General features: G+C 39.1%; 2 protein-coding genes across 2 annotated transcripts in view; both read left to right on the top strand.

The window, feature by feature from the left end:
• The first annotated feature begins 935 nt into the window (after positions 1–935).
• LOC130183889 (uncharacterized) lies at positions 936–7,655 on the top strand. The gene is made up of 2 exons (XM_056399630.1): positions 936–1,989; positions 5,626–7,655. Exons 1-2 carry the CDS (start codon positions 1,679–1,681, stop codon positions 6,173–6,175), a joined length of 861 nt encoding a protein of 286 aa, XP_056255605.1. The 5' UTR covers positions 936–1,678; the 3' UTR covers positions 6,176–7,655.
• A 237-nt stretch (positions 7,656–7,892) lies between these two features.
• zmym4.1 (zinc finger MYM-type containing 4, tandem duplicate 1) overlaps positions 7,893–15,929 on the top strand; it is a 28,901-nt gene continuing 20,864 nt past the window's right edge. The window contains 6 exon segments of the mRNA XM_056400230.1: positions 7,893–8,156; positions 10,083–10,773; positions 12,165–12,326; positions 14,022–14,098; positions 14,234–14,386; positions 15,657–15,895. Of these exon segments, the coding sequence (XP_056256205.1) occupies positions 8,079–8,156; positions 10,083–10,773; positions 12,165–12,326; positions 14,022–14,098; positions 14,234–14,386; positions 15,657–15,895 (1,400 nt within the window). The 5' untranslated portion in view covers positions 7,893–8,078.

Here is a 15,929-nt window from a genome sequence, read left to right as displayed (position 1 = left end):
CTGCCTGCCTCTGCCTTGCCTCAGTGCCTCTGCTCTGAAGATCCCTCAGACCAGTTACAATTAAGGGTGAAGGTGCAGTGTTTCCGCCGCTGGATCACACTTGTATCCTGAGAGTTGGCTGTCAACCCTGGAGGAAGTCCAGCCCGGAGGCAGCAAGATGATCTGCAGGAGAACAAGGGAGGAAGAATGTGGGTCAGGTGTGTTGTCTGACCTGCACTGCTCCCTGGCACAACAACACTGAAGCTGTGAACAGGCTGTTAGCAGCCAAACACACAAACAGGTGATAAGTCAAAGGAAAAAACTCCCCCATACAAAGCAATGGAAATAATGGTAGTAATAGTAGTGCTTTAACCAGTGGTGGAAGAGGTGCTGTGTTATCTTACTATGGAAATACTCCATTACAAAAAGGGGAGAGTCATGCATTTGAACCCATACAGAAATTTATTATATGACAGATGTCTCTATATCTAAAGTGATGTTGCCACATGTCACCTATAAGGAGATATGTTATTTTCACGTGTACATCCTCTGGATATAACAAGATATAAGTTTATAATATGAAATAGCCATATTAAAATGCAAGTTTATCAAAACAACATATAATGATTATTTATGTTTTCCTTAATTTCTCATAAATTTTAAACAAACATGTCTATCTTTTATTCTTACATATAAAATATCAACATAGTGACAGGCTTTGTGATGGATATATATTTATGTAACGTCTTCAGTATAAGCATAATACATGTTTGTATAAGCTAGACGTTCATATATGTCAATATATTCCATATGAAGTTATTGACATACACAGGCTATATATACATATATGTACACATGATTTTACTTCTATGGACATATATTTCATATATGGAACTTCAATACATGTACATATATTACATTTGGGTATAGGAAGTTTTAAAAAAGGTGGTTTTCACTATTTTCTGACATTCTATACACTAATCAGTTAATTAATCACCAATGAAAGCAGTCTTCATGTGCTGCCATGCTGTTTTCAACAAGAGAAAAGAAAGAGCCACTGTATATATGTAAAATAGAGACTTGACTGAACTGAATCGGAACACAAACCTGGATTGCCTCTTTAATTTCCTTAATTTCCTCTTAAATTAAAAAGTTAGTTTTTAATTTTAAGCTGTGAATTTTCGGAGAACATTTCAGGTAGAATGGTTTTAGATATTTTCTATTTAGAACATTGAAAAACTAAAAGTGTTCCTCAATAACAGTGACAAACTCATCACCACTGTGTGATGCTTCTTCCTATTTGAATCTCTCTCCATCACATCTCCAGCCGCCCTCACTTACCCCATCCGTTTACCACCTGCACCCCGTCTGTAAACTGACCTGGGGAGGAGAGAGAGGGAGAGAGGGAGAGTAGGTGGTGTCCACCTGACCAGCTACAGCCATGCATAATTAATGGACATGCATCATTGATAGCGTCCGCTGCCCACAGGTGGAGCGCTACAATCCCTTATCCATTCACCCCCCCCCCCCCCCCCCCAGGGCTGTGGATGGGCAGGCAACAGATCCAGGTCTCTGCTGTAGTCCACACTTGATGACTACCGTCCCTCATGTTATTATGAGGCTGTGCAGTTACAGCAGGATCAATCAACTTTGTATCGCAGGACTTCAGGTAAATTCTCCCCTCAGGTGAGACACCACCATGAGCGGCACGGCTGGCGCTGAGCCCCCGACGGCCGTGCTCGGCTTGGGTTTGGACATCAGTGGACCCTGGCACCAGAGAGCTGTCCACAAGAGCAGAGCGCTGGTCCAGACCTACCTGCTCACCAGCTCTGTGCAGCCTCCACCTGCAGCAGGAGCAGGAGCAGGAGGAGGAAGAGGAGGAAGAGGAGGAGGAGCAGGAGGAGGAGGAAGAGGAGGAGGGAGCGGGAGCACCAAAGCTCCTCTGAGGCTGCCTTCTCTAGTAGCTGCAGCCAAAGCGCCTCGCAGGAGGAGCAGCATGGCTCGACTCAGGTGAGCTGCACGTCAGACTTTAGTTGTATAATTGCTTATGCCGGAATATCTTATTTAACTATAGCTCTGAATCATTTGCCCCATATCAAGCTGCACCTGCACCTACACCTGGTGCTCACACAGGAACTTGTATGTAGCTCCTACATCAAGACGTAAGACTAAAGGGGGCGGAGCTTTTGCTGTCAGGACACAACAACAACTCTGGAACAACTTGCCCCAAAATCATCCTTTAAATCGCTTCTAAAATCCCGTGTCTTTCACAAAGCTTTTGAATAATGTATTTGAAATATTCCATATGTTTTTACATTGCTTAATTGTGTTTCTATTTTTTATTGTGTTTTTATTGTTTTATTTTGCATCTTCTGCATGCGTTTGTTATTTGTTTTGTTATTTTATCCTTGTGTAGCACTTTGTAGTCTCTGATTTTGATACGTGCTCTTTAAATAAATGTTTTATTATTATTATTATTATTATTATTATTATTATATTAACCTACAACTTAAATGTAAACGCTTAAAGTTTAGGTAAGATGTAAAATAAAAACAGACTATAAGGATCCATTTGTTTCAATACATTTTTTTCTCCAGTTATTCAAAAATACTTAACAGCAGATGTTAAAAAATATTTCCATAATCCTCAGACTCTTCTAAACATCTGGCTAAAAATTTTCTTTTTTCTGCACATAAAAAAATAGATTTTTGAAGAAGTTTTTCAAGTTGCAACTGTATTTCCTGTTCATGGAGTCAGAGAGAACAGATCCTACTCATTTTGTATGACATAACAAAAAATATAAAGATTTTATTAAGTGTAAAAATGTAAAATAATCCAGGACAACATCAACATTTACTAATTTATTAGATATAACACTTTTTTAATGTTGCTTCATGTTGTACAAATTCAGCACAGATATGTTTCACTTCTGTCTGTGTCTGTGTTTGGATCAGGAAGAAGAGAAGCAACTTTTCATCTCAAAAATACACTGAGATTTATTTAGAAGCATTATTTGATTTAGTCTTTGTGTGCCATAAATTATTTAAGACACCAGTCTGCAGTCACTGCAGATTAAGAGCTTAAGTCTTTAGGATCATTTATTCATGAAATAAAATAAAGTTTAAGCCGAAGTCGTAGTGTAAAGGTCAAACGTCGGTGTGGTTGCTCAAGCTGTTGTTTTTTTAAAATTTCAAGCACAAATCTGCTTTTCCTAGTTTTCATTTGAACTGAAGTTTGTTGTTGTTGGTGTGAATTGTTTGTTTGTTTGTTTTGGTTTGATTTTCATCCTAACCCGGGGTCAAAACATAGAGGTTGTTGTGTAGAAACTGTGAAGCACAGTTGGAATCGACTGTTGTCTGATAAGTGTCTTAAAAACATCTTTTTCATGCCCGCTCTGACACTGCTGTGTTCAGATAAAGTCCTGGTGACTCAGTGGACTACAGTACCCATCATGCAGCTGCGTCCCTGTGGCTCTGAATGTGATTAATCAGCTGTATGTCATCTCCCCCTCCCACCTCCACTCACTGTCTCTGCTATTCATTTCAGCAAAAGTGCCTGTCAAAGTGCAGCTTGAACGCTTGACTGGAATTACACTGTAATCGCTTCCTCTCAGGTCCCCCCCCCCCCTGCAGCTTTATTTGAGTACAGAATGGCCAGGGATTGGTGTGTCATAAATCTCAGGTGTGGAAGCTGATCCGTCGCCTGATGCAGCACCCAGTGGTGCCATGCAGGCTTCACTCAGAGGAGGGAGAAACCTGAGTGAGGCGCGCACACACACACACACACACACACACACACACACACTTTAGGCTCTTAAACACACCCACTAACACACCTCCCTCCCTGTCCAGCAGAGTATTTGATGACCTCCACTCACCCAAGCAGAGCAGGTTTTGAATAACCATCAAATAAATGAGGAGTCGTGAGATTCACACAGACAGAGGATGAATCACAAGGGCTCACGTTTCGTCTGGTGAAACTAGCATGTTCACATTTTACACTTACTGACCTGTAACTGAACTTGTTACTGCTTTGGAAACAAGTTCTTGGAGCTAAATCTCAGCACCCTTTAGGGGGTGATATGAAATCATGTTCCAGGTCCTGAAGGTCTGGATCAAGCCAATGTGTCGTCACGTCTCAACACAATAACAAGAAGCCTGTCCGATGGCATTGCTGTCACAAATCGAAAAGATATAGTCTACTTAGTTTGGTGAGCTTTATTCATCTTTGCTTTCTCAAATTAGTTTATAAATGCATCAACAGTTTAGCCCCTGAGTCTCTCTGCAGATACGTGCAAAGACAAGACAGTAACAGTAACTAGGTGAACATGGTGAGTTGCAACTGTAAAATATCACTTCGTAGATCTAAATTTAGACAATCAGCTTTCTCCATAAAGGGCTGTCAACTCTTGATCACATTACCAACTGAAATCAAATGAACTCCAGACATAGATTTCTTTATAATAAAGGTTCAGTGCTGCTTAAAACAAACCACAGCTGTACTCATTTCTAGCTAACTGTATCTGTAGTTAATTGTTTTTGTTTGACTAATTGTTTGTTGTGCTGTTGTTATCACTCTTCAGACTGTACATCTTTCAGCTAATTGTAGGATATTATCAATTGTGTTGTCTGTTTTGTGTTGTTTTTGCTTATAACTGTTTAAGTTACAACAAGAGATGAGAATTAGCAACGGCTATAAACTTTCTGTGCAACACATTAGTTTCATGCCCTCTTTTAAAACTATGTTAAACTGCATTGTTCTTATCAAATAAATAAATAAACAAACAAACAAAAAACTAAACAGTAGACTTTTATAAACTCTTTATAACATCCATCTTTTTAATGACGTACATTGGAAAAGTGAGGCAGAACTGACCTCCTGTGTTTGCCCTACAGGTTCTCAAAGGTTCAGGTTATGAGAAGCTCCAGGTTACAGACTGTAAAATGTGACAAGTTGATCTTACTTTAAAACATCTAGGAAAGCAAATACCCTGAAAAACTAAATAAATATAACTATTAGTTTGAAGTTGTGTTGACTTTATATCCACTTGTTAAGTTTATTTAAAATGTAGTTATGATCACCTCATTTTTAAGAAAAATTACTTAATTACTTAAAATGGCAACTAAAGTTAACCTGCTCTTTTTAAGTGTAGATAAAAAAGAGCTATGAGACTTGGTACAGACATTCATGGTGAATTGATGATTGTAATTGTAACTTTGGTGATCCCTTAATTTTTTACCACCTGCACCTGCATGCCTTCCCATCAGCCTCAGCTGCGCTTAATACTAATTAGCAAATGTCCGCATGCTAACACATTACATGGTAAATATTAAACCAGGTAATTTATTCTATTTATTATTGTATTCAGCTCATTTAGCATGTTAATTCCCTGACATGTATTTAGCTTCAGTACAGCGGCCAACACAGTTGTAGAGCCTTTGTCTTGTATTAAGACTCTTTGGTTCAGACCACAATTTATACGCATCTGTTGAATAGATTGCCATGAAGTTTTACAGATGCATTCATGGTCCACAGAGGATGAATCTTTAGGACTTTGGTGACTGACTCAGCCTCACTGAGCTGCTATCCTGAAGATGTTTTCATTAGTAAACCATCCCTCTGCGTCTCTCTTGTTTTCCTCCACAGCCTCAGCGAACCATCTCTTCTGACCCCAAGTGAGAACGTCCACTTCGAGGGATCCTCCACCAACCGTCGCCCCAGTGTTTTACAAAGGCGACCCCCTCCTCCGCCTCCATTTTCCTCATCAGCCCTGCTCTCTTGCAGGAGCAGCCAGCCTGACCAGCAGCAGGTCCAGAGCTGCAGCAGACCAGCCTACATCCACTTCTCCCAGGCCATCCGGCCCGGCTCCAGGCCCAGACCAGTGAGACGTCATTCACACAACCCGGCCCTGAGCGCAGACACAGGCGACCTCCGACCTTTAGCGACGCAGTATCGTAACTGCTCATCTCACGGAGAGCCACTGTCTGTCATCGGGAAGCCGTGTCTTCTGAGCTGCAGTCTACGCCCCGGCCCCGCTGCTGCCGCCGGTCCGGCTCGCACTCAGCTTCATGTGTTTCTGCCCACAGAGGCAGAGGGAGAGGAGGCGGACAGCGAGTCTGTGGATGAAGGCTTCATGGATGAGCTGGACAGCAAGATGAACTCTCTGAAGCTCCAGCAGACAGTCACATACCACTGACAGGCAACACCACATGGATCACATATTCTTACACTAATCGGCAGAAAGTAGATGGACAGCCCCGTCCATATATTTTTGTGTATGTTGGGTCTGGGGCTGTTTTTACATTCCTTTATTCAAATGAAGAGAAATCTTTGCGCTGCATCAAACAATGATGTCTTAGAAAATAGTGCTTCCAGCTTCGTAGCAACAGTTTCCTGTTTCATCATGACAATGATAGGAGCACAAACAAGGTCCAAAAAAAGGTCCAAACCTTCCACTTTCGTGTGAAAGAACTTGGACTATCTAACACCTTTGGGAGGAACTAGAAGCCGACTTATATCAAGGCCTCATCAACCAACATCAGTGTCAATGTTCTCCTTTGTGAATGAGAACAAATCCCAGCAGCCAGGTTCCAACATCTGGTGGAAAACCTATCTGCTGTCCTGTTTCTGCTGATGTCAGAGCTTAGCAGACAGCTCTGCAAATCATAAACAATGTTTGTGTATTAAATCGTGTTAGTGTAAATACGGTTTGTTGTGAAGATGTAATTTAGACTATTGTTGCTAAACAATCAAATTATATCAAAGACCAGATGTTAACAAGCACTCTGAAGTGTTTGTTAATGTTGATGTCCTGGGCATCAAGTTGTGATTTTAAAAATGAGGACTTCTGAGTACTTCTATTTAGACCTTGTAAGATTAATAAATCTGCCTTTATAAAGCAGTTTCTGAGTAAGCAGTGTACATTTACTTCCCCTTTCACTATACCATCAGCTCACAATTGAATAATAATAATAATTGAAACAGAAATAATGAAACATAGTTGGTGTGGAGCCACCAGTCAACTCTGATATTCAGAGATAATGTTTCCACACACAGTCACTTAGATTGTTCTAGGTTGACTGTGTAGCTGTACATTTGCTGTTACTGCGCTTATTATTAACAAGATCAAATCTACATGTCAAGTTATTCTTATACACAGTAAAATGTACACATAATTTACATTGTTATCAGTATTAGTTTTGCTCTTTTGAGTCTCTTTGTGGTCAGTTTGCTTCTGATGTCATTTTTCATCACTGGTCATCTCATGTGTCTTTGTGGTTGTTTTTTTTCCAAACAATATTTATCGAGTTTTGTTCTTTTTCTTTTTTTTAACAAAAAACAACAACAACAAAGAGCTGTACAGCACTGGTCTGCATAATCAGCATTAATACTAATGACAGTGAAGAATAAAAAATAGATAATAATAATAATAATAATGAAAACATATTACAACACGTTTGCCCTTCCCTTTCCTTAAGTAGAAATAAAAGCCAGGAAATATTAAATATTATGGTTGTTTTGTTCTTTGCAGATGTTTTCTCTTTCTCTTTACGGCCATATTACCTCTGTTGTTGTTTAGCATCTTTTTGTGCTCTTTTGAGTTTCCTCATCTCACCTCTTTTGAGTCTCTGCGATTTTTCTTTTTTTGCATCCCCTTTTAGTTGACTTATGTCTCCTCTTGTGTCTCACATCTTTTTGAATCTCTTTGTGGTTGTTTTATGTTTGCAAATTAAGTATTTTTCATGTCATTCAGCGGAGGGAAAATTTTTTTTATGCAGATAGTTAAAGAAGTCTGAGGATTCTAAAAATACCTTCAGAGCAAGGGTTATTATGGATGGTTTTCCTCTGTGCTGTCCATATACATTTGGCCACTTGACACGTCACGTCGGTAGAGGCGGTAGCGAGCTCCCGAAGTTTGATAACTGCCATAAAGTAAACAAAAGAAGAAGATACGCGCTCTGCAACAAGCTACAGTGGATGCAGATGATGTAGTGATGAGCTTACGTTCGTTGTTTTTCAGTTGTAGAGTCTGTTTTTAAGGCGCTGAGGCGTTTCTTATTTTGTTTGCAAAACCGACGGGTCTGGATTTTGGAGCAAACATGGCGACTACGGAAAGTGGCGATGGACACGAACGTCTGGCCACCAATCAAGTCCCGTCTGTCCAAGTCTCTGGCGCGGTAATTTTCTGCACGTTGTTACAGCTGTATACATCCATTACAATGTTTTTATAAAATAAACTCCAGTAAACACTGTCATTTAACCGTCACAGTGCTCAGTTACTCTGCTGTGTGAACACATTTACACAGTAAAGGCAAGTTAACCTCAGCGAGCTAACGAACAGAGAGCAGAAAGCTAGCGTTAGCTTAGCAAACGGAGAGCCAGTTTTTTTTTTTTATTTACGGGTCATTTAATATTTAAACATATTATCAAAAAATGGATGCAGCAAAGGACGATACTCAGACAGAGGTAATAAAACCCCTCATTTTCAATAAATAGCCGAGCAGTTAGCTTAGTCGCGTTTACACTGCAGGAACAGTGTTCGGTATCAGCAACAAGCTAACTTAATGTCGTGTTTGTTTGGCGGTTAAAACACGGGAAAATGACACTCAAGTCATTGCAGTATATATTTTCTCAACCCGTTTGTTGTTCTAGATGTTTTATTATACATGCATGTTCACTATGATCACATGTGAGACTGCTTCTTTGTAAAGTTCAGCCCATTTTCTTCAGTGGCATTCTGCAGGAATTCACATGTTCATGCAACACAAGCCCTAAAGCTGTGATTTCAACAAAAACTAAAACTTCAATGCCTCAAATTCAACACTATCTCACTGTCAGGGACTTTATAGCTGCACTCACCTTTTTAAGTCAGGTGATTATTTGATCAGGTAATTATTTGTTGTTTTCTACTGTTTAATTCAGCGGGTTTAGAAGTGAGGTTTTTCTAGCTGTACAGCAACTTGGCAGTAGGTGGAGGAGCATGAACTGTTTGGGATTTTCATCAGATTATGGTTGTTTTGTTGTGAACATTTACGGAAACAAAACCAGTGTAAGTGACTGCTTCCTCGGTATTGTGTAACTATGGTATCAGCAATTCTGCTCATTTGAATTATGATAACATCAGTATAAAAACAGGAGAATTAGAAACTCAATAGCAGCTTCTGTAAACAATTTATTATTTCAATCCCATACTGTGTATTATGTGTGGGAATTGATTTGATTTAATTCTTGTTCTTGGTGGCATGATTCAGTTCAAAATCCAGTTTGTGATTCACTGAAAAGAATTAACCTATCATTCAGGTTGTCAAATGAAACATGGATGAAACTGGTCCTGATGAGGGTCTGACTAATAAAAAAAAAGCAGAGGTAGCTCTGTGAGAGACTGCAGATTTATTGAACTAGGTTAAATGCATTAACTTGGAAGCATTATATGGTCTCCTTCCTGTATGAAAATAATGACATGAAAGTGAAATGTACTGACCAACATTGCTGATGAAATGCTTTTTGTTAAAACAGAAGTTGATCAGAGTTTGTGTGTGTGTGTGTGTGTGTGTGTGTGTGTGTGTGTGTGTGTGTGTGTGTGTGTGTGTGTTTGTGTGATCTTTCACTCTACTAATGTTAGTCTACAGTTGATGGGGTGTGAAGTGTTAACAAAATATGTCGCCTTTGTTTTGCAAAACTAATTAAGTCAATAAATCCCAAATTTGCCCATACTTGCCTTCTTTGAAGATGAACAACAAGTTTGATTTAACTATATTAATTTTTGTCAAATGCAGCTCTGCGATGTGATTGAGGATAAATAAAACAGAGCTTCAGCTTCATTAGCAGCAAGAACATAATTTGTAAATATATTTTCAAAGTTGTTTCTTATATTTTTTCCTATCTGCTCTGAGAAGGTAACAGGAAGACAGAACTTTTTTTGACATTGGAGCAAGTAAACTTATCACTGCTTATGTCAAATGAGCTGTATATATATATATATATATATTGATCCATATTGATATTTGGAGTTTATAGAAAAATACAAGCTCACATTTTGATAGCACAAGATAAAAATCTGTAGTCTAGCAGTGTATATTTATTATGTTTATTGTCCAACACAGGTAACAGAGGGGACAGATGGAGAGTCCATGGAAGCTGTTTCAGAGGCAGAAGCAAATGTGGACGTTGGAGACCCAGATCTTGTTTGTGGATCTCCTCCCAGACTGTCTGAATATGGAGAGGAGGACAATGTTGTTGCTGCTGAAAAAGAAAGGGAGAGTAAAGAAACAGAACATAAAGAAACTGAGAAAGCTGTTGTCCCTTCTACATCTGTATCTCCTCAAAATCCATCATCTTCACAGTCGTCTGTCTCCTCAGATAAGACATTAAGCACAGCTTTGACTTCGCACGATGGTGAACCAGGTAGCACCTCAGAGGCTGGGAAAGAGGGTACTGTGGTAAAAACTGAGGAAGAGTCTGAGTTGAATGAAGAAAATTTTGCAGTAAATGACAAAAGATTAAAGGAAAGTCCTGCAGAACCAGATGTGAGTGAGGACACAGATATGACTTCTGATGGCAAGAAGGAGACAAACACAGACAAAGACAGTGACTCTAGGGAGGACGTCGGCGCGCAGCAGGAAAAGGAGTCTCGTGGCTGTAAACTGCGGGTTTCTGCAGCTGACGACCTCGATGAGATGATGGACATTGGTACGGTGGATCAGATGGAACAAGAAGCTCAGATGAAAGAGGAGGAGGAGCAGAACAGTTTGATGGAAGTGGAAAACAGCCGTTCACCTGCCAGTTCAAACACAGGTAACACAAAACAAGTTCTGCTTCTAAGTGAGTTTATCACAAAGTGCTTGTGTTTAAAAAAAAAAAAAAAAAAAAATTCATATTGTGGAGCTCAAGTGGACGAAGACGACTGTAATTATTAATTACTAATGCATCATTATTATCTATCCTCCACATGTATCATCATCTGAAAAAGCTTTGTTGTGATTTTTGTTGTGTATGCATCACATTTTCAGCATCACCCAGCTTTAGATTCAGAATTTTTCAGAATAAAAGCTCATGATAATTGATAGCGCTAAAACAATTAATTGATTAATTTGTGAGTTGATTGGAAAAAAATGACACAACTGCTTTGGTAAACTGAATGTTTGGTTTTTTAGACGGCTTATTGACAAAACAGCACATCATTATGCATATTAAACAAAATAATAAATGGTGTCCCATACAGCTGCAGATGGACTGACACTGTGGATGCTTCAGCCAAGTACAGACATCCACTTTAACTTTGAGCACAGACAGAACAGAAACTGAGAGTCTGCTCACTAATTCATCTGCACTGTTTGTGTTGACAACACATCAGCCTGATATCTGCAGACAGCTGTTGTTGAGCTCAGATCAGTGTGCAGTTTTTTTCTGTCTGTCCCTCTTGTAGATTCTAGATTTCTAGATTCATTATGATACAGCTACAGTCAGCTGATCATCCTGAGTCATGACAGTCCTGTAAACTGTGGTGGGTCCACATAGTGTAAGAGATAAGATATTGAGTTATTAGTCCCGCAGTGGGGAAATTTGCAGTGTTACATCAGCAAAGTGACAGAACAAAGAAAGAAAAACTGCAGAATGACAATATCAAATACTTAAAGATGAATAATATAATATGTACAATTAGATATTTAAATATAGCAAAAAACAGGACTGTTGTGACTCAAGGCTGCTAAAACTGAACCACTTACAACAAGTAACCGCTGCATACACAAGACAGTGCAGATTTAAATGTTTACTGAGAAAATGTGCCAATTCAAAGTTAGAACTTTAGATTTAAAGAATCCATAGAGGATCATTCAAATAAAAAAACTTGACTTTTTTGTTATTTTTTTTTTTAATCCAGCTTTATACCCGTGGCTGGAGAGGGGCAAAACACTTTGTGTAACTTTTGAAAATGTATGTAATAAAACCTATAACCCACTGACCTGACTCCACTGTGCTGAGTTTGACTGACCTGTCAGAGCACAGTTTGAGCAACTAAGCCACAGAGCTCGGATGACTTCATGTTTATTTTAATGACCGTTCAGAAGAATCTCCCTTTAAGTTCTTCTTCCCCTGAAGACATTTTTTTATATTTGGAAGTTGCTGCTCCATTGATCTGGTCTACAAAGTCACATTAATGTCTGTATTTTAATCTTCCCTCACAGTCTCAGTGGCAGAGGACAGTAACTCTATTGAGGAGGAAACTGATGTGAAACCCACTGTGTTGCCACCACTAACAGAGGAGGACCAAGTGGAGGATGTAAAAGTGGCTTTAGATCTGATGCAGTCCAGCGCGTCTCCACTGTCTGAAGCCACAGCCAGTACAGGTGAGGCACTGCAGGAGAGAGGTGCTTAAGATCCTCCAGGTGATGATGTTTAAAAACAGGGACAGAAGCTCACGTTTTCAGACAGTTCCTCCAGAGAGACGTTCTTGTTGACATGACAAGTGCATCAAATGGTTGAGGAACAAATAGAATAAAAATGAAACTGAGGTTTTTAGAATGGCAGGCTCCTTTTTAAAAGGATAGATCAGATTTTTTGACGTGGTTTTGTGTAAGGTACTTATCTATAGTCAGTGTGTTACCTGCAGTAGATTCTTTTCAGTACGCTCGCAGTTAGGAAGGCCAACCGGGAGCACACAGCACTGTGGCAAAACAATGTGTTACTGAGCACGAGGCCATGAGACACACAAGAAAATCAAATGAAAGAATTAAATCAATAAATCAAATAAACACAAAAGAAAAAACACAAGAGGAAAACCAGATGTAGGACATTGGTTAAAAGCATAAAATACTACATGTTACCTGTTTGAACAGATGAGTTTTTAGTTGCACAGAGCACTGGTGCAGGAGCTGAGTGATGAGCTGCAGTGGACGGGGTCAGCAGAAAAAAAAACATGTTTTAGCCACTTAAAACCTATAAAACCTAATATCAGTTTAAGTGTATGTTTTATTTGGAATATTTTCACCACTTAATTTGCCATCAAACAGCCCTTTTCTTTGGAACTACATTTTTCAACCATTGAACTACCGTATTCCTACGCGCAAGCTCACCTACGCTTTGTTCCGTCTGACTCAAACAGCTGATCTGCGGAGTAATACAGTATGTGCTGTAGCTTGTGTGTAGGAATACAGTTCTCAAACTGTAGTTTCAAAGGAAAGGGCTGTTGGACGGCAGATGAAGTGGTGAAAACTGTCAATATAAGTAGTACGCTTGAACTGATATTAGCTTTTTTGTGGACATTTTTTAAAATGACTAAAAAACTTTTTTCTGCTGACCCCGTCCACACCAGCTCATCACTCAGCTTCTGTCCCTGCTGCCTCTCCAAACAGGGAGCACGCTGATCTGAATCTACTGCAGGTAATACACTGACTATAGATAAGCACCTCACACAACTCCACATCTAATAAAATGAACTATCACTTTAAGGCTGTGTGTACCTGCTGAAATGAATCAAAAGAGATAAACCTTATGATTTTTGAAGCTTTTGGCTGTTGGTTAGTAATACATTCAGTGATGTGATCATGTACTACTCTAGTCTGTGGTGTAACATTTCATTTTTAAAGAGTAATTAAAGACTAAAACAGTCTGGTTATGGTTAAATTTCAAATTTCATCAGGTTTTTTGCAATGAATGATTATTATATCTGCCAAGGAGGTTGTGTTTTCACCATGTCTGCTTGTCAGCAAGATTACATGAAAAGTTTTGAACCTATTTTCACCAAACAAAGAACCCATTACATTTTGGTACAGATTCCTGGAATTTTTTTCTTAACATTGCAAGACCAATTTATTAATTTATTTATCAAGAAAAAATGTTTGGAACTTGATGTAAAAAATAAGACATATCTATGGTGTTGAGATCTATGAGTTTGTATAGTTTGGTGCAGATCCAGATAATAATCTGGATCTGGTGGAAGAACATGTTTGGTGGACATGTGTGCCAGTTCTTTTGCATGTGTTTACCTACTCTTCACCCTTATTCACAATTAACCTATTTACATGTTGCTAATGTTCATGTAGGAAGAGACAGCTCATCACCAGCGGCCATGATGAATGGGATGAAAGTAGTTAAGCTATCAATACCAAGATTGGACACTGTAAGTATAAGTATAAGATCAAATGTCTGATTTCAGCTTCCACCATTGTAGTTGACACAAATCAGTTATAAAAATCAATATCATACATAGAAGATTGTTAAAACAGGCAGTTTTTGTCTTTGTCCCTCGTCGTAGGAGAGATTACAGGCAGTAACTCGGTCAATCAAGTCGTCTCCTTCACCGCCTTTGGTCAAGGTTAAGGATGAGCCTATAGATGAGGAGTACGAACAGGCTCTAGTATCTTCCACCACTACAGCAAGCGTGAAGGATGAGCCCAATACTGCAAAGGTGGGTCCCACCTCTGTTCACATGGGTTTATGAACGTTTTACTGGTGTACAAAGATTATTTTGAGGGTTTTTATGAAGGTGAGAGAGTAGAGCAAAAAAAAAAAACGTCACTTGTCAGGAATCTAAACAAACATGTTACACAAGCCACAATTCAATAAACTTTATTTGTTCCCAGGGGTACATAGTGTAGACGTTAAATGCACACAAATACACAACAAAGAACACACAACCAGTGCAAGACAAACTATAAACATTAAGGAAAAAAATGACACGAAGAAACATCAGTGCAAAGAAAAACGGTCAACAACGGTGTTAAACAAAACCTGTAATATTCTAATACATCACTAGTGCAAATAAATAAATGTACATATAAATAACTGACTAAACCAGAGACACAACCATGAATTTGAATTAAATCCCCCACCTATTTTTGGCAAATAAAAGGGGATATAAGCTCTGCCGTAGTACATCTTGTGGAGCCATAGTGATAAGTCTGAACCAATTTTGTGTCAACATTCTTGCAACAATATGACAGACAATCAGGAAACGTAGTTCTTTCAAACAGTGTATGATCTATCACACACACCGAAACGTTGATGCGTTTTAAAAGGTTAAATGGAGCCAGTTCAGTTTTCAGTTTCAGTTTTCAGTGATATAAAACTGAGAAAAAGGAGAGAAGATCCTCACATAGGAGGAAACGGAAGTTGCACATTTTTTGTACGAGAAATTACTCAAATTATACATCAATTATCAAAATAGTTGCTGATTAATTTTCTGTGATTCTACTAATTGATTAATCAACTAGTTTTTCCAGCTCTACAATCAATTGTCATGATCTTTTATTCTGAAAAGCTCATGAATATAAAGCTGGGTGATGCTAAAAAATTGTGAGGCGTGAACAACAAAAATCACAGCAATGGTTTGACTGAAGATGATGGTACACGTTAGGTATGGATAATAGTAATTAGTCATTATTAATCGATAATTACTTAATATGTTTGTCAGTCCGTGCTCCACAATATCCAAAAACAACATGACTTTTCTAACCCAAACACTTGAACACTAGAAACAGCTCATAATGTAACTTATGCATCATCAAGGGAACATCTGCTGTTGTGAATATGTGAATGTCTGGTTCTTGAATATTATGACCCCCAAAATAATATACAGATCTTCAGTCAGGATTTGAGTTCAGCAGGTTTTCTCACAGAGTGGATCCAGAATCATTGGACCATCTCTGACCTCTGTCTCACTGCTTTCTTGGTGACAGGATGACTTGAGGATTGGATCGGTCTTCTCTGTCACTCCAGCTTCCGAAACACAGACGCTGCCCGAAGTCAGCCCGTCGTCCTCACACATGTCCTGTTCCCACTGCAAGAAGAGCCTGATGAAGGGGCAGACTGCTTTCCAGAGGAAGGGCTCCCCAGCCCTCTTCTGCTCCACCGCCTGCCTCACCACATCTCTCCCCACTGTCAAAGGAGTCACCAAGATCTGCCACAACTGCCAGAAGTTAGTTCAGCAGGAAGCAGTGTTTCAGCTCTAA

Source organism: Seriola aureovittata, chromosome 16, assembly GCF_021018895.1.
Source record: "Seriola aureovittata isolate HTS-2021-v1 ecotype China chromosome 16, ASM2101889v1, whole genome shotgun sequence".
Classification (NCBI taxonomy): Eukaryota; Metazoa; Chordata; class Actinopteri; order Carangiformes; family Carangidae; genus Seriola; species Seriola aureovittata.
Note: the sequence above shows the minus strand (reverse complement) of the source record. Positions and strands in the feature narration are given on the sequence as shown.

Bases quoted from the DNA above. Each gene is read 5' to 3' on its own strand.
- LOC130183889 (XM_056399630.1), top strand. From the start codon at position 1,679: ATGAGCGGCACGGCTGGCGCTGAGCCCCCGACGGCCGTGCTCGGCTTG. The intron at 1,990-5,625 runs GTGAGCTGCACG...TTTCCTCCACAG, and splicing joins AGCAGCATGGCTCGACTCAG to CCTCAGCGAACCATCTCTTC.